The 19347-nt window shown below is 64.3% G+C and overlaps 3 protein-coding genes across 3 annotated transcripts; 1 reads left to right on the top strand and 2 right to left on the bottom strand.

Moving 5' to 3' along the window:
- Positions 1 to 2730: 2730 nt before the first annotated feature.
- On the top strand, positions 2731 to 3856 carry EMIHUDRAFT_211236 (hypothetical protein; the record flags this gene model as incomplete). Its single annotated transcript, XM_005768045.1, has 6 exons — positions 2731 to 2802; positions 2946 to 3063; positions 3136 to 3234; positions 3324 to 3438; positions 3514 to 3583; positions 3770 to 3856. The coding sequence occupies 6 exons, from the start codon at positions 2731 to 2733 to the stop codon at positions 3854 to 3856; spliced, it is 561 nt and encodes a 186-aa protein (XP_005768102.1).
- A 2005-nt stretch (positions 3857 to 5861) lies between these two features.
- EMIHUDRAFT_421896 (hypothetical protein) lies at positions 5862 to 7308 on the bottom strand. The gene is made up of 3 exons (XM_005768044.1): positions 7285 to 7308; positions 6884 to 7106; positions 5862 to 6755 (listed from the first exon to the last, which is right to left on the bottom strand). The coding sequence occupies exons 2-3, from the start codon at positions 7029 to 7031 to the stop codon at positions 6070 to 6072; spliced, it is 834 nt and encodes a 277-aa protein (XP_005768101.1). The 5' UTR covers positions 7032 to 7106; positions 7285 to 7308; the 3' UTR covers positions 5862 to 6069.
- A 5395-nt stretch (positions 7309 to 12703) lies between these two features.
- EMIHUDRAFT_211233 (hypothetical protein) lies at positions 12704 to 13588 on the bottom strand (the record flags this gene model as incomplete). The annotated part of the gene is made up of 1 exon (XM_005768043.1): positions 12704 to 13588. The coding sequence occupies one exon, from the start codon at positions 13586 to 13588 to the stop codon at positions 12704 to 12706; it is 885 nt and encodes a 294-aa protein (XP_005768100.1).
- Between the last annotated feature and the right edge of the window lie 5759 nt (positions 13589 to 19347).

Below are 19347 nucleotides of genomic sequence, written 5' to 3'. Positions count from 1 at the left end.
GAGTTTTTGTAAAATTCTCTTTTCGGTGGTGGGGATGTCGGGGTGGGGAGTGGGTCTGGGTGGGCGCCGGAGTGGGAGTAGTGTGACTGCTCCTGTGGTGCGGGCGACGGCTTCTGAGGAAGCCGTCGCCCGCGCCTCGCCTATCGCGCGAATCGTGTCGTGCGACCGCCTTTTGTTGTAAACTAAGGTAGGTAGGTAGAAAGGTGAAGAAAACAACAGCCAGGCTCGGACTGGACACCAACGCGATTTTCTTGTAAACTAAAAGGAGGAACCCCTGATCCCCTGTAAAATTCTGTTGAGGGCCCTCGTACGCAGTGTGGACGCGCGCCGCCCAGCGGCGAGCGAGCGTGCTCGGAGTTGGGTCGGCGCGCGCGCGGGCGGACGGCGCCTGTAAACAGACAGCCTGCCCGCCCACCCACTCGTTCAAAATGTCAAAATCCGTTCACACACACACACTCTTAGTGGCAACTCCGTGCACTGACGGTCGGCCGCCAGAAAACACGCCTCCGTGGCTCGGGTTACACCAATTCTCGCTACCCAACGCGGCCAAAGGATATCCACCTCGAGAACCTCGAGAACACACTGTATCAGCAAATTCTCTATTTTGCTTGCTCGGCACTGCCTCCCAGCAGCGCCCAGCCTGCCCCACGCTACCTCCCGCGGGGTGCGCCGAATGGTTTTCTCTCCGGAGCACGAGAGCTGGCGGCGACACCCGTGCGCGCGCTCCCCGCCATCGCCTCACGCCGACGACGCCTCCCGCCGCTGCTGTGAGTCGAGCCGCGCCCCGCCGCAGGTACTTTTCGCGCCCGTTTGCGCACTTCCTGCCGCCCTTTCGCAACGCAGTCGTCATCTTCAGCGCGTACCTGATCTTTGACACCTTGTACTCGTCCCGCTACCCCAAGACGGTCCCCGCCAAATCCATCGACGTCGAGTTCCCGAAGAGCGGCGGCGCCTTCAACAAGACGGAGTGAGGTGGGGTGAGCGGGTTGCAGTCGGCGCCACCTGGCGCGAGGGAACCACGCGCGCGGGGAGCACTCCCGCGCGAGGTGACGAGCCGCGGGTCGAGCGTGCGTGCCTCTGCGTGGGCGGCTGCCTCCCCTCGACCCCCATCGATTTTGGTATATTACGCGAGAGATTCTCCGCGGCAGCCACGCCGGCGCGCTGGCAGGCACTAACGAAGCGACGCACGCTAGTCGGCGGCACACCGCGGGACGCGCGCATGATAAGACGGCGGTGGTGCCTGTGCGTGCGCGTGCCGCACCTTCTGAGTCGTCTGTGCGCGGTGTGCGGGGCGCGGCTCCAGTATTTACGCCATGCACCGCAAAGACCGACACGCGGCGACGCACGCACACCACATCGCCACAGCATTCCGCGGCAGTGCCACAGTGGGCAGCAGCGGAGCGACGCGGCAAAATGGCTCCAGGCCTCGCGTGCCGTGTGCGAATAAGATGATCGACTCAGCGCACATCACTGGGCGCGAGGCGAGGGTGGAGAAAGAGCGGGGTCATTACACGGGCGTCCCCATCGGCACAGCCTGGCCCTGGACCGGCTTGACAATGCCGGTGCTCTCCGCAATGACGTAGTGCGTCTCCGCGGCCGGGTAGTCGCCGGGGGGCGTGAGCCCGTCTATCCTCGCACCCACGGAGTTGTAGCGGAGCGGCTGCTTCCGGAAGCAGCAGCAGCAGCAGCAGCAGCAGCTCAGCAGGAACAGGACGAGCAGAGCCACCAGCAAGGGCGGCATGTAGTGGAGATTGGGGCCGTGCGTGTACAGCTCGCGCGAGCGGAAAGCCTTCGCGAAAGGAAAAAGAATTATGCGTAGAAACCCGGCGGTATTCTTCTTTACCTCACTCCTGGAATCCTATCACGCGTTCCGAGAGCGGGGGCATCTGTGGGTAAATGTTGCACTTACTGACCGCGGCCTCTTCGGCCTGGCTTCGGCCCGCCCTAGCCTCGGCCCGATGCGAGGGAGCGCTGTCGACGCACTGTCCACGGGCGGCACGCATGTCGTTGGCTAACGGTTCTCCCTCCACCGACCCGAGCCTCGTGGCCCGAGCTGAGGCAGCAGCGGCAGCACAGATGGAGGCGGCTAGAGCTGCAGCTACCGACAGGCTGGTGTCTCTCAAACGCGAGGGTGCAGCCGCAAAGGCTGTCCGCGAGGAGGGGCGGGCGTTTCTCGCGGAGGCTCGGGCGGAGGTTGGAGTGATGGCTGAGGTGGAGGCTGAGGCGGCGGCGGCGGCGGCGGCAGAGGCAGAGGAGGTGGCGGCGGCGGCGGAGGCGGCGGCGGCGGCGGCGGAGGTGGAGGAGGTGGTGGTTGCGGCGGAGGCGGAGGCGGAGACGGAGGCGGAGGCGGAGGCGGCGGCGGCGGTGGCGGAGGAGGAGGCGGAGGAGGTGGTGGTGGCGGCGGCGGCGGAGGCGGAGGCGGAGGCGGCGGCCGCGGCGGCGGCGGCGGCGGCGGCGGCGGCGGCGGCGGAGAAGGAGGAGGTGGTGGTTGCGGCGGAGACGGAGGCGGAGACGGAGGCGGAGGCGGAGGCGGCGGCGGCGGCGGCAGAGGAGGAGGCGGAGGAGGTGGTGGTGGTGGCGGCGGCGGAGGCGGAGGCGGCGGAGGAGGAGGCGGCGGACGCGGAGGAGGCTCGGGAGAAGGCGGCGGCGGCGGCTAGGGCGGCGGCGGCAGTGGCGGCGGCGGAGAAGGCGGTGGAGAATGCCTTGGTCGCGCAAGCGGTGGCGGCGGCGATGGTGGCGGAGGAGGGGCTTCAGCCTGAGGAGCCGCCTCAGGGCGCCGCCGCCTCTTTGACCGCCGCCTCGGTCGTAGCGCCCGCCGCACAGTCCCCCCTCGCGCCCCTCCTGCGAGAACAGCTCGCGCAGGCTCGCCCCGCTCCCCTGCGGAACCCCGATGGCCGAAGCGGCTCCTCCTCCCCACACGCCGGAGATCGCCCCCGCGCCAGCAGGCTGGGCTGCTAGACCCCTCTACCCTCTCCGACGCCGAGCGCCAGGAGGTCCTCGCCGCAGCGGCAGCCGGCACCCTGCTGCTGCTGCTGCTGCCAGTCTTTGATGCCGGCCTGGCGGGTGCCTGGGGCGCGGGCCCGCCGTCTGCCGCGTGGGGGTTGGGGCCGCTCAGGGGCTGCGCACGCCGCATAGGTGACCTCTCGCTCTCGGCGCTCTTCGGGGGCGGCGCCGCCTCCGTGGCCGCATTGCGCGAGGGGCCGGCCGGGCAGCGCTTGCGCGACGCTGCTCGCGGTGCACACCACATCTGCTGTTCGAGTAGGAGTGCTGGGGTGCTCGTCTCGCAGTTGGCGGCTCAGTTGCTCTCTCCGCCTCCGTTGCAGGCGCCGTCGACAAGGCGGTCGAGGTGGAGAAGCAGTATGAGCTCGGGAGCCAGGCGACGGCGAAGTACAAGGAGTGGGTTGCAAAGGCGACCAAGGCCGTGGGTGAGCTGGTTCGGTGAGGTGTTCGTCGGAACCAACGCCGGCTCCTTGAATCTCACTCTCATCTCCCCCGTCGACCCTCGTCCCCGAGGCACCTGATAGATACGCTGTCGCAGGAGCCTCTCGTCGGTGCCCGCTCACGTGCCGGCACCACGCCAGAGGTACCTTCTCGCATGACGCCCCGAGCCCAATAGGAGGGCCAACTCTATCGGTGGCACCCCCTTTCATGTTAGCACTTTGTGGGGGAGTATTGGGCTCGGTTGGGCGCGTGTCGTGGATGTGTCCCACGACCCTTTTTTTTGGGCGTCTTTAAAATCCGTGTGTGAAGCTCACTGTGTGGTGGAGAGGAACACATCGAGTGGAAGGAGGAAGCTCTTCGCTGGGTGGAAGGAGGCCCGGCCAGCCTTGAGGGAGTCGCGGAGGAGGAGGGATAACGCAGAAAAGCCGAAGCCCAAGGTCCGCGCTCCACAAACCCCCGAAACCCAAGGTTCGCTCCGCTCCGCGCTCTGCTGCGCCACTCACGGGGGTTAAATTTATTTGCGCCTGACGTCCGACGGCGCACTACTTGACGTCGGCCAATCTACTGAAGGCGCGCATCTTCCTCGCGCTGTTGCACATGACGAGCACTGAGTGACAGATAGACGCAGGTTGTGACGCGCTGTTTACGGTGTCCAGTATACATGGTTAAAGCGTCCATGCCATCCACTTTTACACACTTAAACCGACCAACCCCCCCAAAAGCCGTATGATATATAGAGAGAGCGGAAACGCCGCCCCTGTCTGATGCCGGGACGACGAGCTGCTACACCCAGGAGAGCCGCCCTGCTCCTCCCTGGTTCTGCGGTCACACCACACACGCGCGCAAAAGTCGGGTGTCACTACTCAACTAGGCTTTAGCACGATAGCTCCTCTAAGCAACAATGGTCAAAACAATGGACATTGAATTCACAAAAACACACACCTGCCGAGGGCCCTCCACCTCCAGCCTCCCCAGCGCAGGAAACAAACGCAGCGAAATCAATCACTAGACAGTGGACATGCGAGAAACAGCTTCTTGATGGCATTAGACAGACAGAGAGCAAGAGTGAACCACGGTAGAACTACCGCCGTCCAGAGCGGTGCCCGGCTAGAAGTTGGCGCGCTTGAGGATGATGTCAATGGCTTCCAAGGCGTTTGGCGTCTTCAATGCGTTGGCGACGTGTGTTGCATCGCAAGGGTAGTCTGGGGTGCAGTCGAACCAGATGGAGCCCGCGGCATTTTTGCACTGCTTCAGAATCTTGACCGGGTCGACACTCTCTTCCGGGATGCCAGCTCCTGCAGCCACTATGGTCTGGATGACGTCAGTGCATGGATTAATGTGACGCATGTTGCAATTCGAGTAAGCGTCGCCGACCGAGCGAAGGTTGGTCCAGCCCACGCCGACCGAGCGAAGGTTGGTCCAGCCCATGCTTGCCATGCTCCGGAACTTCTTCTCGCAGGTCTCATTGTCGACTGCGTAAAGGAGGCTCTTGACATCCTTGAAGGCGCTGATGAAGCCCTGCTGCGAGAAGATCTGGTCGCAATCCTCATCGGTAGCGTACTCCGTGTCAAGGGCGACCGCATTGGTCATCTTGATCTTTGCCGACCAGTCGGATCGGGCGTTCCAGTACGGGGCGTTCCAATCCTTAACTGAATTTGACACTGCGAGCACGACGACGGCCCAGCATGCTGGAGCGCCGTGATGTCCGACGTGGAAACCCCGATGTCAACAATCACGCCCTTGAGGCCCGTAGCCTTGATGGCAGCCCACGTCGCCTGGAGGTCATTCGGTTTCCCGCCCAGCCAGACGAGGCCAGAAGGAAGAAGGGAGTCCGAAGGGCTTGGCGGCGTTGGCGTGGCCGTGGCAGTAGCCGTTGTCCTGGCAGTACGTGCCCGAGCACTCGTCAGCGACTGGTGCGGCGAAGGCGAGGACAGCAAAAGATCCGGCGAGAACGAGCTTGGCGAGCATCATGGTTTCTGCGCCAAAGCGCAGTCGTGAGCTTGTTGGTGAATCACAGAAGTTATTAGTGCGAGCAAGGATGCAAATCCCTGGTGTGGCCGGTTTTTTTCATCAGATTGACGTGCTATCTGGGGCGATCCAGATCCATCCAGCTATCTCGTTCTATCTCGTGCGATCTCGCGGCGATCTCGCATACGACGCATCTCGCATAAGACTATTCCGCCGTATATCATGCACTCTCTTCAACCGCGGCCCGAGACAATCCCGTCGCAATCACTGTACTCCGAGTAGTCTTTGTATCGCGTTCAGACGCGTTCCACTTTAGCCGATCAACCGGCGCGCGCTCCTCGGCGCGGACGACTCGGACGGAGGCGCCCCCCGCCGCACGCAGGGGGGGGGGGGGGGGAGGGGGGCTATCTGGCGCTATCTGGGTTCTGGCGCTATCTGGCTATCTCATTCTATCTCATTCTATCTCGTTCTATTTCGTGTCGATCTGACAAAGAAACCGGCCAGACTAGGGCTATGCACGGCAAGGCTGGGTGAGCGGCTTGGTGACCGAGGTGCATCAAGACGAGCTACTCGAGCTAAAGATCCACATACTCGATCGAGTACACGTCACGGAACGGAAGGAGGGTTTGCGCACGTCGCGGTCGCAGCGTGTCTCACGAGTCACACGCTACACGTGCGGTGGGAGGGGGACCCAGTGTGGTCCAGAGTCCGCCGCGCGGTGCGTGCTGCGCGATAGGTCGTCGACGGTGAAGTCGACTCTCGCGCCAAGCACTCCGACTCTCGGGCCCCCCACTCCAACTCCGCTTCCAGCCGGTCGACGAGATCTCCAAAGTGCTGTCGCGGGAAGATGAGCCCGCGGCGCTCTGCAATCAGCTCGATGAGCTGCGGGCCGGCGAGCGGCGGCGAGGCCTGCTGCGGTACGTGCTGCGGCCCCTTTCCGCGCGAGAGGTGTCTGCCCGCGGCGACGCTCGGGTCGAGCGCGGCGATGACGGCGAGGCCATACAGGCCGAGCACGACGTCGACGAGGAGGGCCTTGTCCGCCTCGTGCGTAAAGTGGCCGTTGAACACGTTGACCGACTCCTCGATCCACCGCCGGCGGGACGAGAGCTGGGAGAGGGAGGAGTCAAAGACGTACATCTGCGCCGACCCGTTGATGGCCATGAACGCCCACTGCTCGAGTCGGCACCACCCGCGCTGCAAGTACGTGTCCGCGTCGACCTTGCAGGGCGGGCGCGAGTCCTGGTGGAGCGCCTCGGGAGCGCAGGCGAGGAAGTAGTGCGAGCAGGCGGCGTAGAGGGCGATCGAGCCGATCGCGAGCCGCTTGGTCGTCGTGTTCTCCTGTGGTACTGCGGCGGGGCGGCGAGGGCGAGAGGCGGAGGGTGAGGGCGGTGAAGGCGGGGCGGAGGGGCGGCGAGGGCGGGGCGGAGGGCGGTGTGGCGGGGGGGGGGGGGGGGGGAGGGGGGCGGTAGCACACTCGAGTGGTAGTCGAGCCAGATATGGAGCGACTCGGGGTCGAGGCCTTGCCTCGCGCAAAGCGCCTCGGCCGCCTCGAGGATGGCTGGGTAGTGCTGCGCCTTGGGGTCCGGGTGGTGGCGAGAGAGCCACTGGTGCGAGACAAACATGACGGGGAGGCCGGCTGCGAAAGCCACCGCCGACTCGACGGTGTCGCAGAAGCGGAGGGCACCAGCGTCGCGCGCCTTCGTCATGCACACGCCAGCATCAGGGTGGGAATGCGGTTTCGTGCGCGCATTCAAGCATCGTGTGATACAAATACAGCCGAATGCAGCCGAATACGGCCGAATGCAGCGGAGTGTGCGCCCTCTCGAGCGCTGGTTGGGAGACAAGAAGACGTGTTCCGCTTCTAGGACCGCGCGCCTCCTCGTACGAGACAAGGCGGCCCTGCTCGCGTAGCTTCGAGAGCGGCATCACCGCGAGCGGAAACTCGAGCGTCGTGACGCCCGTCACCGCCTGGCGGATGCGTCTGTCCTTCTCGGCGCTCTCTCGCTCAACCTAAGGTAAGGCAAGGCCAGGTCAACTTCTCCGCACACACGAGGTGGTGGGGCAAGGGCCAAGCAGTCCCTCGCGGCCCCACGTCTAGAAGACAGGAGCCCCGGCATCAAAGTGCAAGGCCCGGTGCGCGTGGGTGAGCGGTGTGTGTGTGTGTGTGTGCGTGTGTGTGTGTGTGTGTGTGTGTGTGTGTGTGTGTGTGTGTGTGTGTGAGTGTGTGTGTGTGTGTGTGTGAGTGTGTGTGTGAGTGTGTGTGTGAGTGTGTGCGTGAGTGTGTGTGTGTGTGTGTGTGAGTGTGTGAGTGTGTGCGTGTGTGTGTGTGTGTGTGTGTGTGTGTGTGTGTGTGTGTGTGTGTGTGTGTGTGAGTGAGTGAGTGAGGGGGGGGGGTCGCGCTCGACCTCCGCGAGGCGCAGCAACCGACGGAGATACACGCACCGCACGAAGGTCAGCAGGACGACAATGACACCGAGGGCGCAGACACTCGTGCCCGCGATCGCTGGCCACTGCTGCGGCACGCACCTGGGGAGATGTGTCAGGAGATGTGGGGAGATATATCAGGAGATATGGGGAGATGTATCAGGAGATATGGGGAGATATGGGGAGATGTGGCCACTGCTGCGGCACGCACCTCCCGTTGCCCGCGCTCGGCTTGTGGTACGCGAAACGGCAAGGCTGGCACTCGGCAGCCGGCAAGCGCCTGTCATGGGTAGGCGGGCCATCCTAGATAACTCGATCACTGTTGACTTTGTGAGGGCGGCCGGCACGGCCGCACCACCCCTCTCACTGTACAAGGTGCGAGAGTGAGAGCGCCACGCAGAGAGGGTATCTCCGGACCTCACATAAGGCCTCCTCGAGCTGGCTAGAGGAGGTCGGTGGGAGGGAGAGGTGGAGAAAGAGGGACTTGGAGGTGTCCGTGTGTGTTTGCTTGCACGCGCCTCAGCGCTTCAAAGTCGACCTCGAAGCCGGACGCATCGTCCGCCCGGAAGGTCGGCTCGAGGTGCGCGCCGCAGCCGCACCCGCGACTTGGCAGCGGCACGAGCGGCGCCGGACACCGCGCGATGATCGTGCGCGTGTCGACGAGCGCGCCGTCGAGAAGCAGCAGGAGCGCGTGCGCGCCGACGAGCGGCGCGAGCACGGTTGCCTTGTACCGGCCGTCCGAGGCATAGACGACCGCCATGTCGTCGTGTGCACCGGAGGCGCTGTCGCGGACGAGGACGGTGAACGCCTGTGTTGCGTGTCCGACGGTCACTGTGCTATCGTGCGGCTTCGGGCCCGGGGCTGTGCTTTTGTGTGAACGCCTGCGGCCCAGCCTGCGCCACGAGCCCTCCGTGCCGGAGCTCGTTCGCCACGCGCAGCCCCTCCGAGGGAATCATGTGCGAGACTCGCATGCCCTCTGAGTCACACGCTGTGAAGAAGACATCATGCTCCGCGCCCACGGCGAGCTCGATTGGCGGCGGCGGCGACGTTGGCCGCACGCAGTCATAGATGCTGTCGGTCCTTCTCCTCGCCTCGCCCCACATCGAGTGCTGGACAGTGGTGGCGGGCGCGACGATGAGAAGAATGGGCACCGCGATAGTGGTCATCCCGACGGCATCAGACACAAGTGTCACGTTGACGGCGGCGGCATACGGCTCGGTTCGCTCGGCGACGCCCATCGACGAGGTGCCGACGGTGAAGAGAGGGCCCTCGTCGACGCCCATAGGCACCACGCCCGAGGTGGGAAAGACGGAGATCCACGCCGGTACAGAAGCCTCGTCAACCTCCCAGCGGGTTGGCTTTGAAGAGGATCCTTCGAAGTCGAGCAAGAGCGTGGAGCTATCGAGCGTAGAGTTGCCCTTTGTGTGCGTGAGAACCACGCCAGGTACGGCTGTGTGAGCAGCACCCGGCCGTCCCTGCGGCACGACCCGCTGGAACTCGCCGGGGAGCCCCTCAAATGGAATTGGAGGAGCGGCCTGGCTGCTTACTGTGGCCAGGGACGATAGCGCCAGCAGCATCGCTGTGGCCGGGGACGATAGCCGGAGAGATTCTGGCAAGGGCGAGGCGAGCCAAGCACAGCAAGGACACCTCGAAATGGTGGAAGTTTTGAAGAATTTGATGGTTATCGGTGTTCTCGAGGTTCGTTATACCAAAAAGAGGGCTCGAGGTTCTCGAGGTGGATATCCTTTGGCCCTATCGGTGTGTATGAGTGTGTGTCTTGTCTTGTGGTTCTGTGTGTCGCTCCTGTGTGACCGTCATCGCCCGTTCTGCGTCCACCCATACCGCGTTGGTGTCCCATCGCGCCGATCACATCAGCGGACCGACGGTGCGTCTGGACGCGCACTTTGCACTCCGGGTCCCAGACAGAGGCATCTCTCAAAGTGTCGCCGCATGGCCTCATCGGCCAGTCGTTCACGGGGCACGATCTACTGTGTGGGTCTAGGATGGCCTCCGCAGTCTATAGGGAGGAGGCGTCACGCGTCAGCACTCGCACCTGACTTGCACACGCTGCACTCCTCCCGCCGCTGCCGCCACCGCGAGCGGGGGCGCCGCGAGCGAGCGTGGAGAGAGGGCGACCGAGAACAGGGCTTGCATCAATGTGCAAAACGCGATTACATGCTCTCACTATTGCGGTTCCGCCTCCCACACCTCGACCATCTTGGGCAGCAGCTGGTTCGACAGGTCCTCTCCGTGGCCTAGGAAGCCGCTTTCACCCTGGCCCCAAGCAAAGACCGCGCCGTCGGCGGTGATGGCGAAGCTGTGGCCGGCTCCAGCCGACAGAGCGACGACGCGCCGCCCAGCAAAGGCCTCGACTTTCTTGGGCAGCAGCTGGTTCTGCAGGTCGCCGTGGCCCAGCTTGCCACCGGCTCCACCGCCCCAGCTCCAGACAGCGCCGTCGGCTGTGAGGGCGAGAGTGTGTGCTCCCGCCGACACGGCGACGACGCGCTGGCCAATAAAGGCCTCGATCTTCTTCGGCAGCAGCTGGCTTTGCTCGTCGCCGTGGCCCAACCGGCCAAAGCCTCCATAGCCCCAGCTCCAGACGGCGCCGTCGGCGGTGATGGCGAGGCTCTGGCTATCTCCCGCCGAAACAGCGAGGACACGCTGGCCAGCCAAGGCCTCGACCTTCTTGGGCAGCAGCTGGCTCTGCAGCTCGCCGTGGCCCAGTTGGCCTTGGTATCCCCAGCCCCAGCTCCAGACGGCGCCGTCGGCGGTGAGAGCGAGGCTGTGCACGCCTCCCGCCGACACAGCGACGACGCGCTGGCCAGCCAAGCCCTCGACCTTCTTCGGCAGCAGCTGGGTCTGCTCGTCACCGTGGCCCAACATGCCGAACATTCCCCAGCCCCAACTCCAAACGGCGTTGTCGGCGGTGATGGCGAAGCTATGGCCCTGGCCACCCAACACAGCGACGACACGCTGCCCAGCAAAGGCCTCGACCTTCTTGGGCAGCAGCTGGTCCTGCGTGTCGCCGTGGCCCAAGCGGCCAGAGCTTCCACCGCCCCAGCTCCAGACACCACCGTCGGCGGCGAGGGCGACGCTGTGCGCGGCTCCTGCCGCCACACTCACGGCGCGCTCACCACCCAGTGGGGAAGGGAGGCGGGTCGGCGTGTTGAGCCGCGTCACGCCCTCGCCGTGCCCGAGCAGTCCTGGGGCTGCAATGTAGGCCGGCGCGGAGCCGCACGACGAGAGCCGCCCCTCGCCGTCGATGAAGAGGCTGTGAGAGTGGCCTGCCGCCGCCCTCGCCGGCGGGTTGGACTCGCGCAGCAGCGCAGAATGGCACAGCCACCGCACGGCGCAGCTCTCGCCCTCTGGCTGCGCCGGCAGCTCGAAGCCGCGCTCTTGCGCCCACAAGCGGATGCCCTCCTTCGCCAGCGAGGCGTGGAAGAGCAGCGAGACGGCCGCGACGCGAGCGATGTCGGCGGGGTCGCAGTGAGAGAGGGCGCGCACGAGGAGCTCCGTGGGGAGGTCGAGGAGGCGGGCGGGCGGCGGCGTGCTTGGCGAGGGAGCGGCGGCGGTGGCGGCGGAGGCGAGGCGGCGCGAGCGGCGTCGCGGGGCAGACATCGCGAGAAAAAGAATCTTAGAACAAAAGAGAAAAAGAATTTCCCCGCCCGCTTGCACAACACTGGAGAAAAAGAAAGTCCTCCGATCCCTCCCTTGGGTTGTCTGTTTTTTCTTTCTTTCTCTGGAGAAAAAGAATTAAATCAATGTGCGCAAGCACCCGAAGGGGACCCCAGCGCCAACATCTGTGGAAGTACAAGTGTTCGAAGAGAGAGTGGACCTGAGCAACGATATGACCTGGCGGCAAATGATCGGAGTGGGCGTCAGAAGAGTCGTCCTTGCGCGAGGAGAGCTCGATAAACTCGAGGGGCCAAAATGTGCCGGCGCGAGGAGGGCAGAGCTGCGACGAAAGGCGAGAGAAGAAGCGAGAGCAAGGGAGCGGCAGGCGGCGGCGCCGTCGCAGAACGAGGCAGAGGAGAGCGACGCGACAGAGGAAGAAGCGACAAGGGAGAGCACGACGAGAAGGGGGCGACCGCGAGTTGGCACGAAGGTTGCAGCGAGAACGCCCAAGGGTGGGCGACGGCTAGCGCATCTCACACCCCTCTCCTTAAAATCCCTGTGTGGTGGCGCTGGCGGCGTGCCGTCCTCTCATCCCTCCCTTGGGTTGTGCGTTTTCTTTCTTTTTTAAAATTTTCTTTCCGGCCGGAAATGGGAAATTCTTTTGTGCGACGAATTGGTGAACCCCCTTAACATGGGCAAGCGGAGGCAATCCCAAAGTAGTCCGCTAAGTCACAACGCCCGGATGGCATTGGCTGCCGTGTCCTCTGACTGAGGCTTTACTGCGCATATCTCGACGCCGATCGTACCGACGTGACCACCGCCGTTCCCGCTCAATGGCGTGGAGGACCTCCGTCGCCAGACCACGAGGCCCAAGACCGCGAGAGCCACCGCGGCCCCGACGAGACCCGCAATGAGAGGCACTGGGGCGCCCTCGCCGCCGCGCGGTGGCGACATCGGCAACGGCAGGCCCGGTGGCGACGGCGGGCTCGGCGGCGCCGGTAGCAGCGACGGTGACGCGGGCGACGGCGGGCTCGGCGCCGGGGCTGGCAGCGACGGCGACGGCGACAGCGGCGGTAACAGCGACGGTGACGCGGGCGACGGCGGGCTCGGCGCCGGGGCTGGCAGCGACGGCGACGGCGACAGCGGCGGTAACAGCGACGGTGACGCGGGCGACGGCGGGCTCGGCGCCGGGGCTGGCAGCGACGGCGACGGCGACGGCGACGGCGATGAAGGCACGGGCCATAGGGGCGACGGGCTATTTGGCAGGGGCAGGTTGAACTGCTGGACGAAATCCCATGCAAGCTGGGTTGTATTGACGTGGGGTGGGAATGAGGCAAAGCAATAGTGGCCGGCCCGAGCCGTCTGCGCACCCCGTGTGCAAGTGGATGCTGTAGCTGCCATACGAGATGATGGTGGGCGAGGCTGTGGGGCAACCGTTGAGCTGGCGCCACCAACCAAGGTTGCGCAGCGCTCCTGGCCAATACGGGATGCGGAGGACGGTGGCATAGTCGTAGGAGACTACGCTGTCCTGCTGCCCTTGGATCTCCATCACTGGAACCGGCTTGTAGCCTGACGGCGTTGTGATGGACTCGACCGCCGGAGACGAGGGAGGCACCATCAGCATGCCGGCGTGGCACCCAACGGCCGCCACAAGGTCCGACGCTTCGAGCGCCATCCGCTGCGCCATCATGCATCCGGTCGAATGGCCGGCAAAGTAGACACGCGTCGGGTCGACGCCGGGTTCAGCAGCGAGGACGTCTGCAGCGACCATACGAAGAAAGGAGACGTCGTCGACATTGAGCTTTGCCGCTCGCGCTTGGCCGCAGCAGCGACCAGCGTTCCAGCTCTTCTCTACTCCCTGCGGAGTCACGAGGATGAAGTTGTTCTGCTCGGCCACGAGTGTCCACCCGCTATAGCTGTACAGGTCGCTGGCGCATGCGCCCAGGCCGTGCAGCTCAACGACGAGCGGATAATTGGAGGCGGTCGCAATGCCCAATGGCTTGTACTTGACGTAGGAGCGACCCCGACCGTCTGGTGTGGTAAAATTGTGCTGCGTGGTCGCCTCGATGTTGCCGCAGGTCTGTGCTGTTGCGCGTGCGAGGAGCGCGATGAGGACTACGAGCGGCGAGAGGCTGCGCATGGGTCGAAGGTGGAGCTGGCGCAGGTACGATCGCCCACTGCTCTGGACCCACGGCGGACGCACGGCGGCGTCGTCCGGCAGTGAGAGGCCGGTCCGGACAACTGAAGGCGAGCTGCTTTTCACCAAAAACGGCGGGCCGACATATTTTTCTCTTTTTATCAGGCTGGCTCGCTAGTCGCTCGCCGGGCCCGCGCAGCACGCGCGGGCCTTTTGCGTTGTGGTTGATAAGGTGGCAGTTGCTTCTTTTCTTTATAGGCTGTCCTCCTTTTAAATTTTGACCCCCCGCTAAACGCGCGAGGCGGTGGCGGCGGTGGTGCGGGGGATTGACAGGGGAGGCGGCGGGATTGACAGCGGACAGAGCGTGTTGAGGTCCAAAATTCATTGTAGCTCGATCGGTCACACCGCCACCACAGCCGAGACGTCTCGACGACATTTTTCTTGTGAGAATAATAAACAAATCGGACACCTCCACTATAGGAGATGAGGAGATGTTGCGGAGAGCGGAGTCAGATGAGCAGGAGGGATGTACGACAAGTCGAAGAGATTAGGAGCAGCAGAGACCCGAGGGACCATGTGGAAAGTCATGTGGAAGACGGCTAGTGCTAGTCCCCCATCGGGAGGACGACCCCGGCTAGTCGCCGACCACACCCACAAAGAACCCTGCACAAAGATCGCACGGGCGGAAACCTGTTCCTTTTTTTACCCATCTCACAGTAGAGGTGTCCGTTTTTATTTACTAGGAGATGGCTAAAAAGGATCAGGTCCCCGCCCCCGTGCGATCTTTGTGCAGGATTCTTTTTGAGCGTGCTCGACGCGTGGCACGCATTATCGTCATATCCTCACATGAGTAGAGCTCTACAGGCAGAAGTGAGTGTTCACATTCATGGATACCAGACGTCATGACCACTCATACTCATCAATACAAAGCTGCCCAAGGATGAGTTACTCATTGTAATCATTACATTGCCCGCCCCGACGCACATTGCGCTGCAACGCGCGTGAGGGCACGCGGAACGAGTGCCTGCTTCTTGTTTTTGGGGGGGGGGGGGGGTCGAATGCCCCGCAATCAAGGGCGCCGTCGGGATCCGAGATTCGATCCCACGACCGATCGGTTGCTGCGCCGTTGGGTGGGGTACGACCTCTCGCTCACAACGAACGCGAAATGCCCACGGTTCCCTGGGGTCGCCTCATGAATAAACGAGTATAAGGAGCGGTGAAACTGCATAAATACAGGCGCGAGCTCCAAGTGCTCCGGCCCGGAGACCCCACAGACAGACACACACACACACACCCAAAGACGTCCTGTGAAGGCCGCCGAGAACGGCCGGGCGGGGACGTGCGATTGGTGGCTGAATGACGGCGGGAAGATCGACGTTCTCGACACTCTCACTATCGCAGAGAATTTTGTGACTTCAGCTGGTTTCTCCTCCACAGATGAGGCGTCGACCGGCGCGATAAGCTCCGGCTGCGGCGCCTCCGCCTCCTTGCCGTCGTAGCGCGAAAACGTGAAGGCGGTGGAGTAGGGCCCAGCCAACTCGTAGTTGTGAACGCTGCCCTCGATGGCCCCTTCCGCTTGCGCCGAGGTCTTGAACGAACCGGCGACGGGGTAGAGATCCCTCTTGCCGTGGCGCGGCGCCGCCGACGAGAAGGACTGGCCGACGAGACCGTGGGGCAGGGAGCGGGCGGCAGCGTCACCCCGTGCGCTCACGCTGACGTCGATCCGATGCTTCGGACCGGAGACCCGCCCGTATACGAAATTGCCGTGCACGTTCACTGTCCAGTTGCGAAGGGTGAAGATGGCGGACGAGATGCCCATCCTCATCTCGAGCTCGAAGCAGCCCTGGTACCCGTTCTTGCCAAACTTGAAGCTTCGGCCTGCGCATTTGCCTCGGACAACCTCCCAGCCCATATTATGGACGTCGAGCTCAGAGGCATAAAAGGAGGCGGTGGCCTCCCGCCGCCCCTTGTCGACGCTCGCGACCACGTGAGCCTCGGTGAGGTAGCTCCCGTTCACAGCCACCTTGCCTCCACGAAGCGTGAAGGTGCTCTCCTCCACCTTGACGTTGACCGCGAGCCCCGGCGCCGAGAAGAAGGCGTAGCACTTGTCGTTTTGACCGCGAAAGTCTGCCTCGCCGCCGTGCGCAAAGTGCAGATGGGGGTCACCGTTGCTCTTCCCCTCAGTGACGGGTTCTTCATCCGGGACAGGCGTAGACTCCGAGGCGGGGTCGACGTAGTCGGGGATGCCGTCGCCGTCCGTGTCGACGGTGCCCTCGGTCGCGTCAGGGATGCCGTCGCCGTCCGAGTCGGGGTCCTCTGCGTCAGGCGTGCCATCGCCGTCCGTGTCGACGGTGCCCTCTGTTGCGTCAGGGATGCCGTCGCCGTCCGAGTCGGTCGGTGCGGGTTCTCCCGCAGGCGGTGCGGCTTCTTCTTCAGGCGCAGGCGCAGGGGGCGGCGAGGCCGACGGGGAGGGCGATGGGGAGGGCGACGGGGAGGGCGGCGGCGAGGGCGACGGCGACGGCGACGGCGAGGGCGGCGGTGGCGCTGCTGCGGGCGGCGGGGAGGGCGACGGGGAGGGCGACGGGGAGGGCGGCGGCGAGGGCGAGGGCGAGGGCGACGGCGAGGGCGGCGGTGGCGCTGCTGCGGGCGGCGGGGAGGGCCGAAATGCAGCCGTCATTTGAGGGGTTTGCACTTGCGTGGCCCAGGGCACTTTGCCAATGGTGCCGGCCGAATAGTCCTTGCCATTGTGGAAGCCGTTCTCATCTGGGTCGTGGTTTCCAGGCCCCGCTTCAGCGTCAAGAGGGAACTCTTTCCATCCGGGCATCCCGGCTCCCCCTAAGCCCGGACCGACCTGCTCGGCGTCTTGGCAGTAAATCACCCTTTTCGCGCAAGCTTGATGAATCTGCCGAGATGAATAGTGCTCTTTTCCGCTTTCTGTCACGTACAGGTTGGGGTCATCCCTGTCCCGAGGCGGCCCGTTTCCGACGCTGTTCCCTTTCCAATGTCCGTACATATCCCTGGTTCTCGGGTGGGGATCCACTCGGAAATTCCCATAGACCGGCACGTTTGGGTCATAGGGTTTCGTCCCCGCCTCCCCGCCTTGCCAAACGCACCCATCATCGATTCCGCCGCCAGTCGTGTGAGGTGCGCCGGTGTCGATGTTTGCCGGGGCGCCCCATTGGGACTCAGGCAGGTTGGAAGGGGCGGTGTTGCCATTCGTGGCGACCTTGTGCGGTGTGCCATGTATTTCGCCCTTCTCTCGCGAGATCCCCCCGGTCCAGTAATGGCCTCGCCAACCTCCAATAGAGCCTCGCCAACCTTTTATCTGAGGTGGCTTGATCGGATTCGGACCGTAACCGGGCCTGACCTGTCCAGGCGAAAGAAGGACACCACCAATCAATGATACCGCCTCATCTTCCTTCGTAAACTCGCCGTAAATGCACTCCCCGCTGGCCAGCAGCTCATCGTAATGGGTCAGTATGCGCCGTACGTGCTCTTTGGAGCCCTCGATTTTGCTCAAGTCGATTTCCGTCAGACCATCGTCGTCTTCGCCGAGTCTGCGCCGGTGGCTAGCGCCACTGGTGGCCGGCGCAGCCGCGGCCGCACCAAGTGCGGCCGCCAGCATCAGCCGACTCATCGGGTCTGGCCGACCGGGCGGCGACTGGGAGTGTGGCCCGTCCGAGTGGGCCCAATTTCGTTACGATACGACTTTTCGACGTCCACGATGCGTTCGATTAACCGAAACATCAATATTTCTCGGGAAAGGGGGGACGAGCTTGCTGCCGTAAAAGGTCTCGCGGGAAAGGTCGCCCCCACACTGCCACTGCACTCGACGCGCAGATGCGACTCCCGCCCGCTCATCTCACCCGAGCCCCGCCGACCAGGCACGCGGCCCGACGAAGCCCGTCGAGAAGAAGTGCAGGCAGCCATCGAGAGCCTCCCGGCGAGCTCATTGGCGCTCAAAAGGTCGCGGACCCGCCCGTCGCTTGCCGCCCCTCTCCCAGCCTTTGCCGGCGACGGGATCACGAACCTAGTGCTCAGTTCCGTCTTCCCCCCCCTCCTCCTGTGGTAGGCCGTCCCGCGCTGGCGGGAAGAGGCTCGCCGAGCCATCGGCGACGTCCCGGCGAGCTCACGGCCGCTCAAAAGGTCGCTCACCCGCCCGTCGCTTGCCGCCCCTGTCCCAGCCGTTGCCGGCGACGGGATCACGAACCTAGTGCTCAGTTCCGTCTTCCTCCCCCCCCCCCTCCTGTGGTAGGCCGTCCCGCGCTGGCGGGAAGAGGCGCGCCGAGCCATCGGCGACGTCCTGGCGAGCTCATGTCCCCCCAAAAGGTCGCACCGCCCGTGGCTCCGCCGTCGGCTCCGCCGCTCGCGGCGACGGTGAGGCCGTCGGGGCTCGCCTATACCGGCTAGTGTGGAGCTCTCAGTGTAGTTGCGTGTTGTACTAGTGATGCTGCACTAGGCGGCCCGTTTTTAGCAAAAAGCAGATACCACATCGCGTGTGGTCGTCGAAAAACCGCATGTTCGCCCGTCTGGGACCTCTTCGTACGGCTCCGAAAACCGCTCCTTAACGACGACTACGCGGCCCGGCGGTCGATCTGCGCCTTCTCAGTGGTGGAGGGGATGTGGGCGGTACGTGCGGACCGCGTGGTGTTGCGACGGTTTGACGAGTGCGACTCCCAGCGTCGACTTTTCAACCCCACGGAGCCTCTGCTGCTCCGGGGGGGGGGGTCTGCAGACCACCCGGCCGAACTTCAGAGTGGCGGTGCTCCTCAAATACCGCTCAAACGCCCACGATGTTGTGGAGGGGACACGCAGCTAATTCATGCACACGCATATATGTATCAATAGGTCCCTGCCTGCCACTCAGACGCACAGAAGAGCTGACGGTGACGACCTGGGAGACACACACACACATGGGAACGGGGGTGTACATATCTGATATCTCTCAGATTATCTCCCGAGTGACAGGGCCGTTCGCGCGGTCACAAGGGACACACCAGACCCTGGCGGTACGCGGTACCCACGAACGTACTCGTAAATGTGTTGGCGAGGCCGCAGGGAGTCAGGTGCACCCTACGCAGATCATCGCCTCTCTCTTCCGGCGGCCGCCAACGCCGCGAGCGGATTGGCGCGCGTCATTGGCGCGCGTACCTCCGTCCGAGCGGGCGCCCCATCAGGGAAGTGCCTGCCTGGCGGACGAGCCCACGAGCCGCCGCGCGGACAGCGCTGCGCGAGCGTTTGGGAGGCCTGACATCGCTCCGACGGCGGGACTCTCCCGCCCGAGCAGCCTGAACCTCCCCCCTCTCCCTTCCCGGCCCTCTCCATGCCCCCCTCTCCCCCCATCCCACCAAACCCGCCCCTCCAACCCGCCCCTCCGACCCGCCCCTCCGACCCGCCCCTCCACCAGCAGCGGAGGCGCTCAGCAGGCGGCGAGGGCGGCGGCGGCGGCACGACTGCAGGCGAGCTCGCGCGCGGACGGCCGCGAGATGTCTTGCGCGCCGTTTGCGGCAAACTCGTTGTCGGGTCCGAGGCTCACGCGGCCGCCGCACGAGTTGATGACGACCCCCGACCCGGTGTTGCCTTCGATGCGGTTGCCGTCGGCGCTCAGCGCCGGGGAAGGTCCAAGCACGTCGAGCAGCCGGGTCCGTGGACGGTCGGCAATAAGGTGCAAAAGAACGCTTGTCGTCTTCTTTTTTCAGGGATGGTGTCTCTAGGACGGTCAATTCTAAATTTATCGGAGTCTTCATCCGACCGACGCAATT

Source organism: Emiliania huxleyi (genome assembly GCF_000372725.1).
Source record: "Emiliania huxleyi CCMP1516 unplaced genomic scaffold EMIHUscaffold_47, whole genome shotgun sequence".
Lineage (NCBI taxonomy): Eukaryota > Haptophyta > Isochrysidales > Noelaerhabdaceae > Emiliania > Emiliania huxleyi.
Note: the sequence above shows the minus strand (reverse complement) of the source record. Positions and strands in the feature narration are given on the sequence as shown.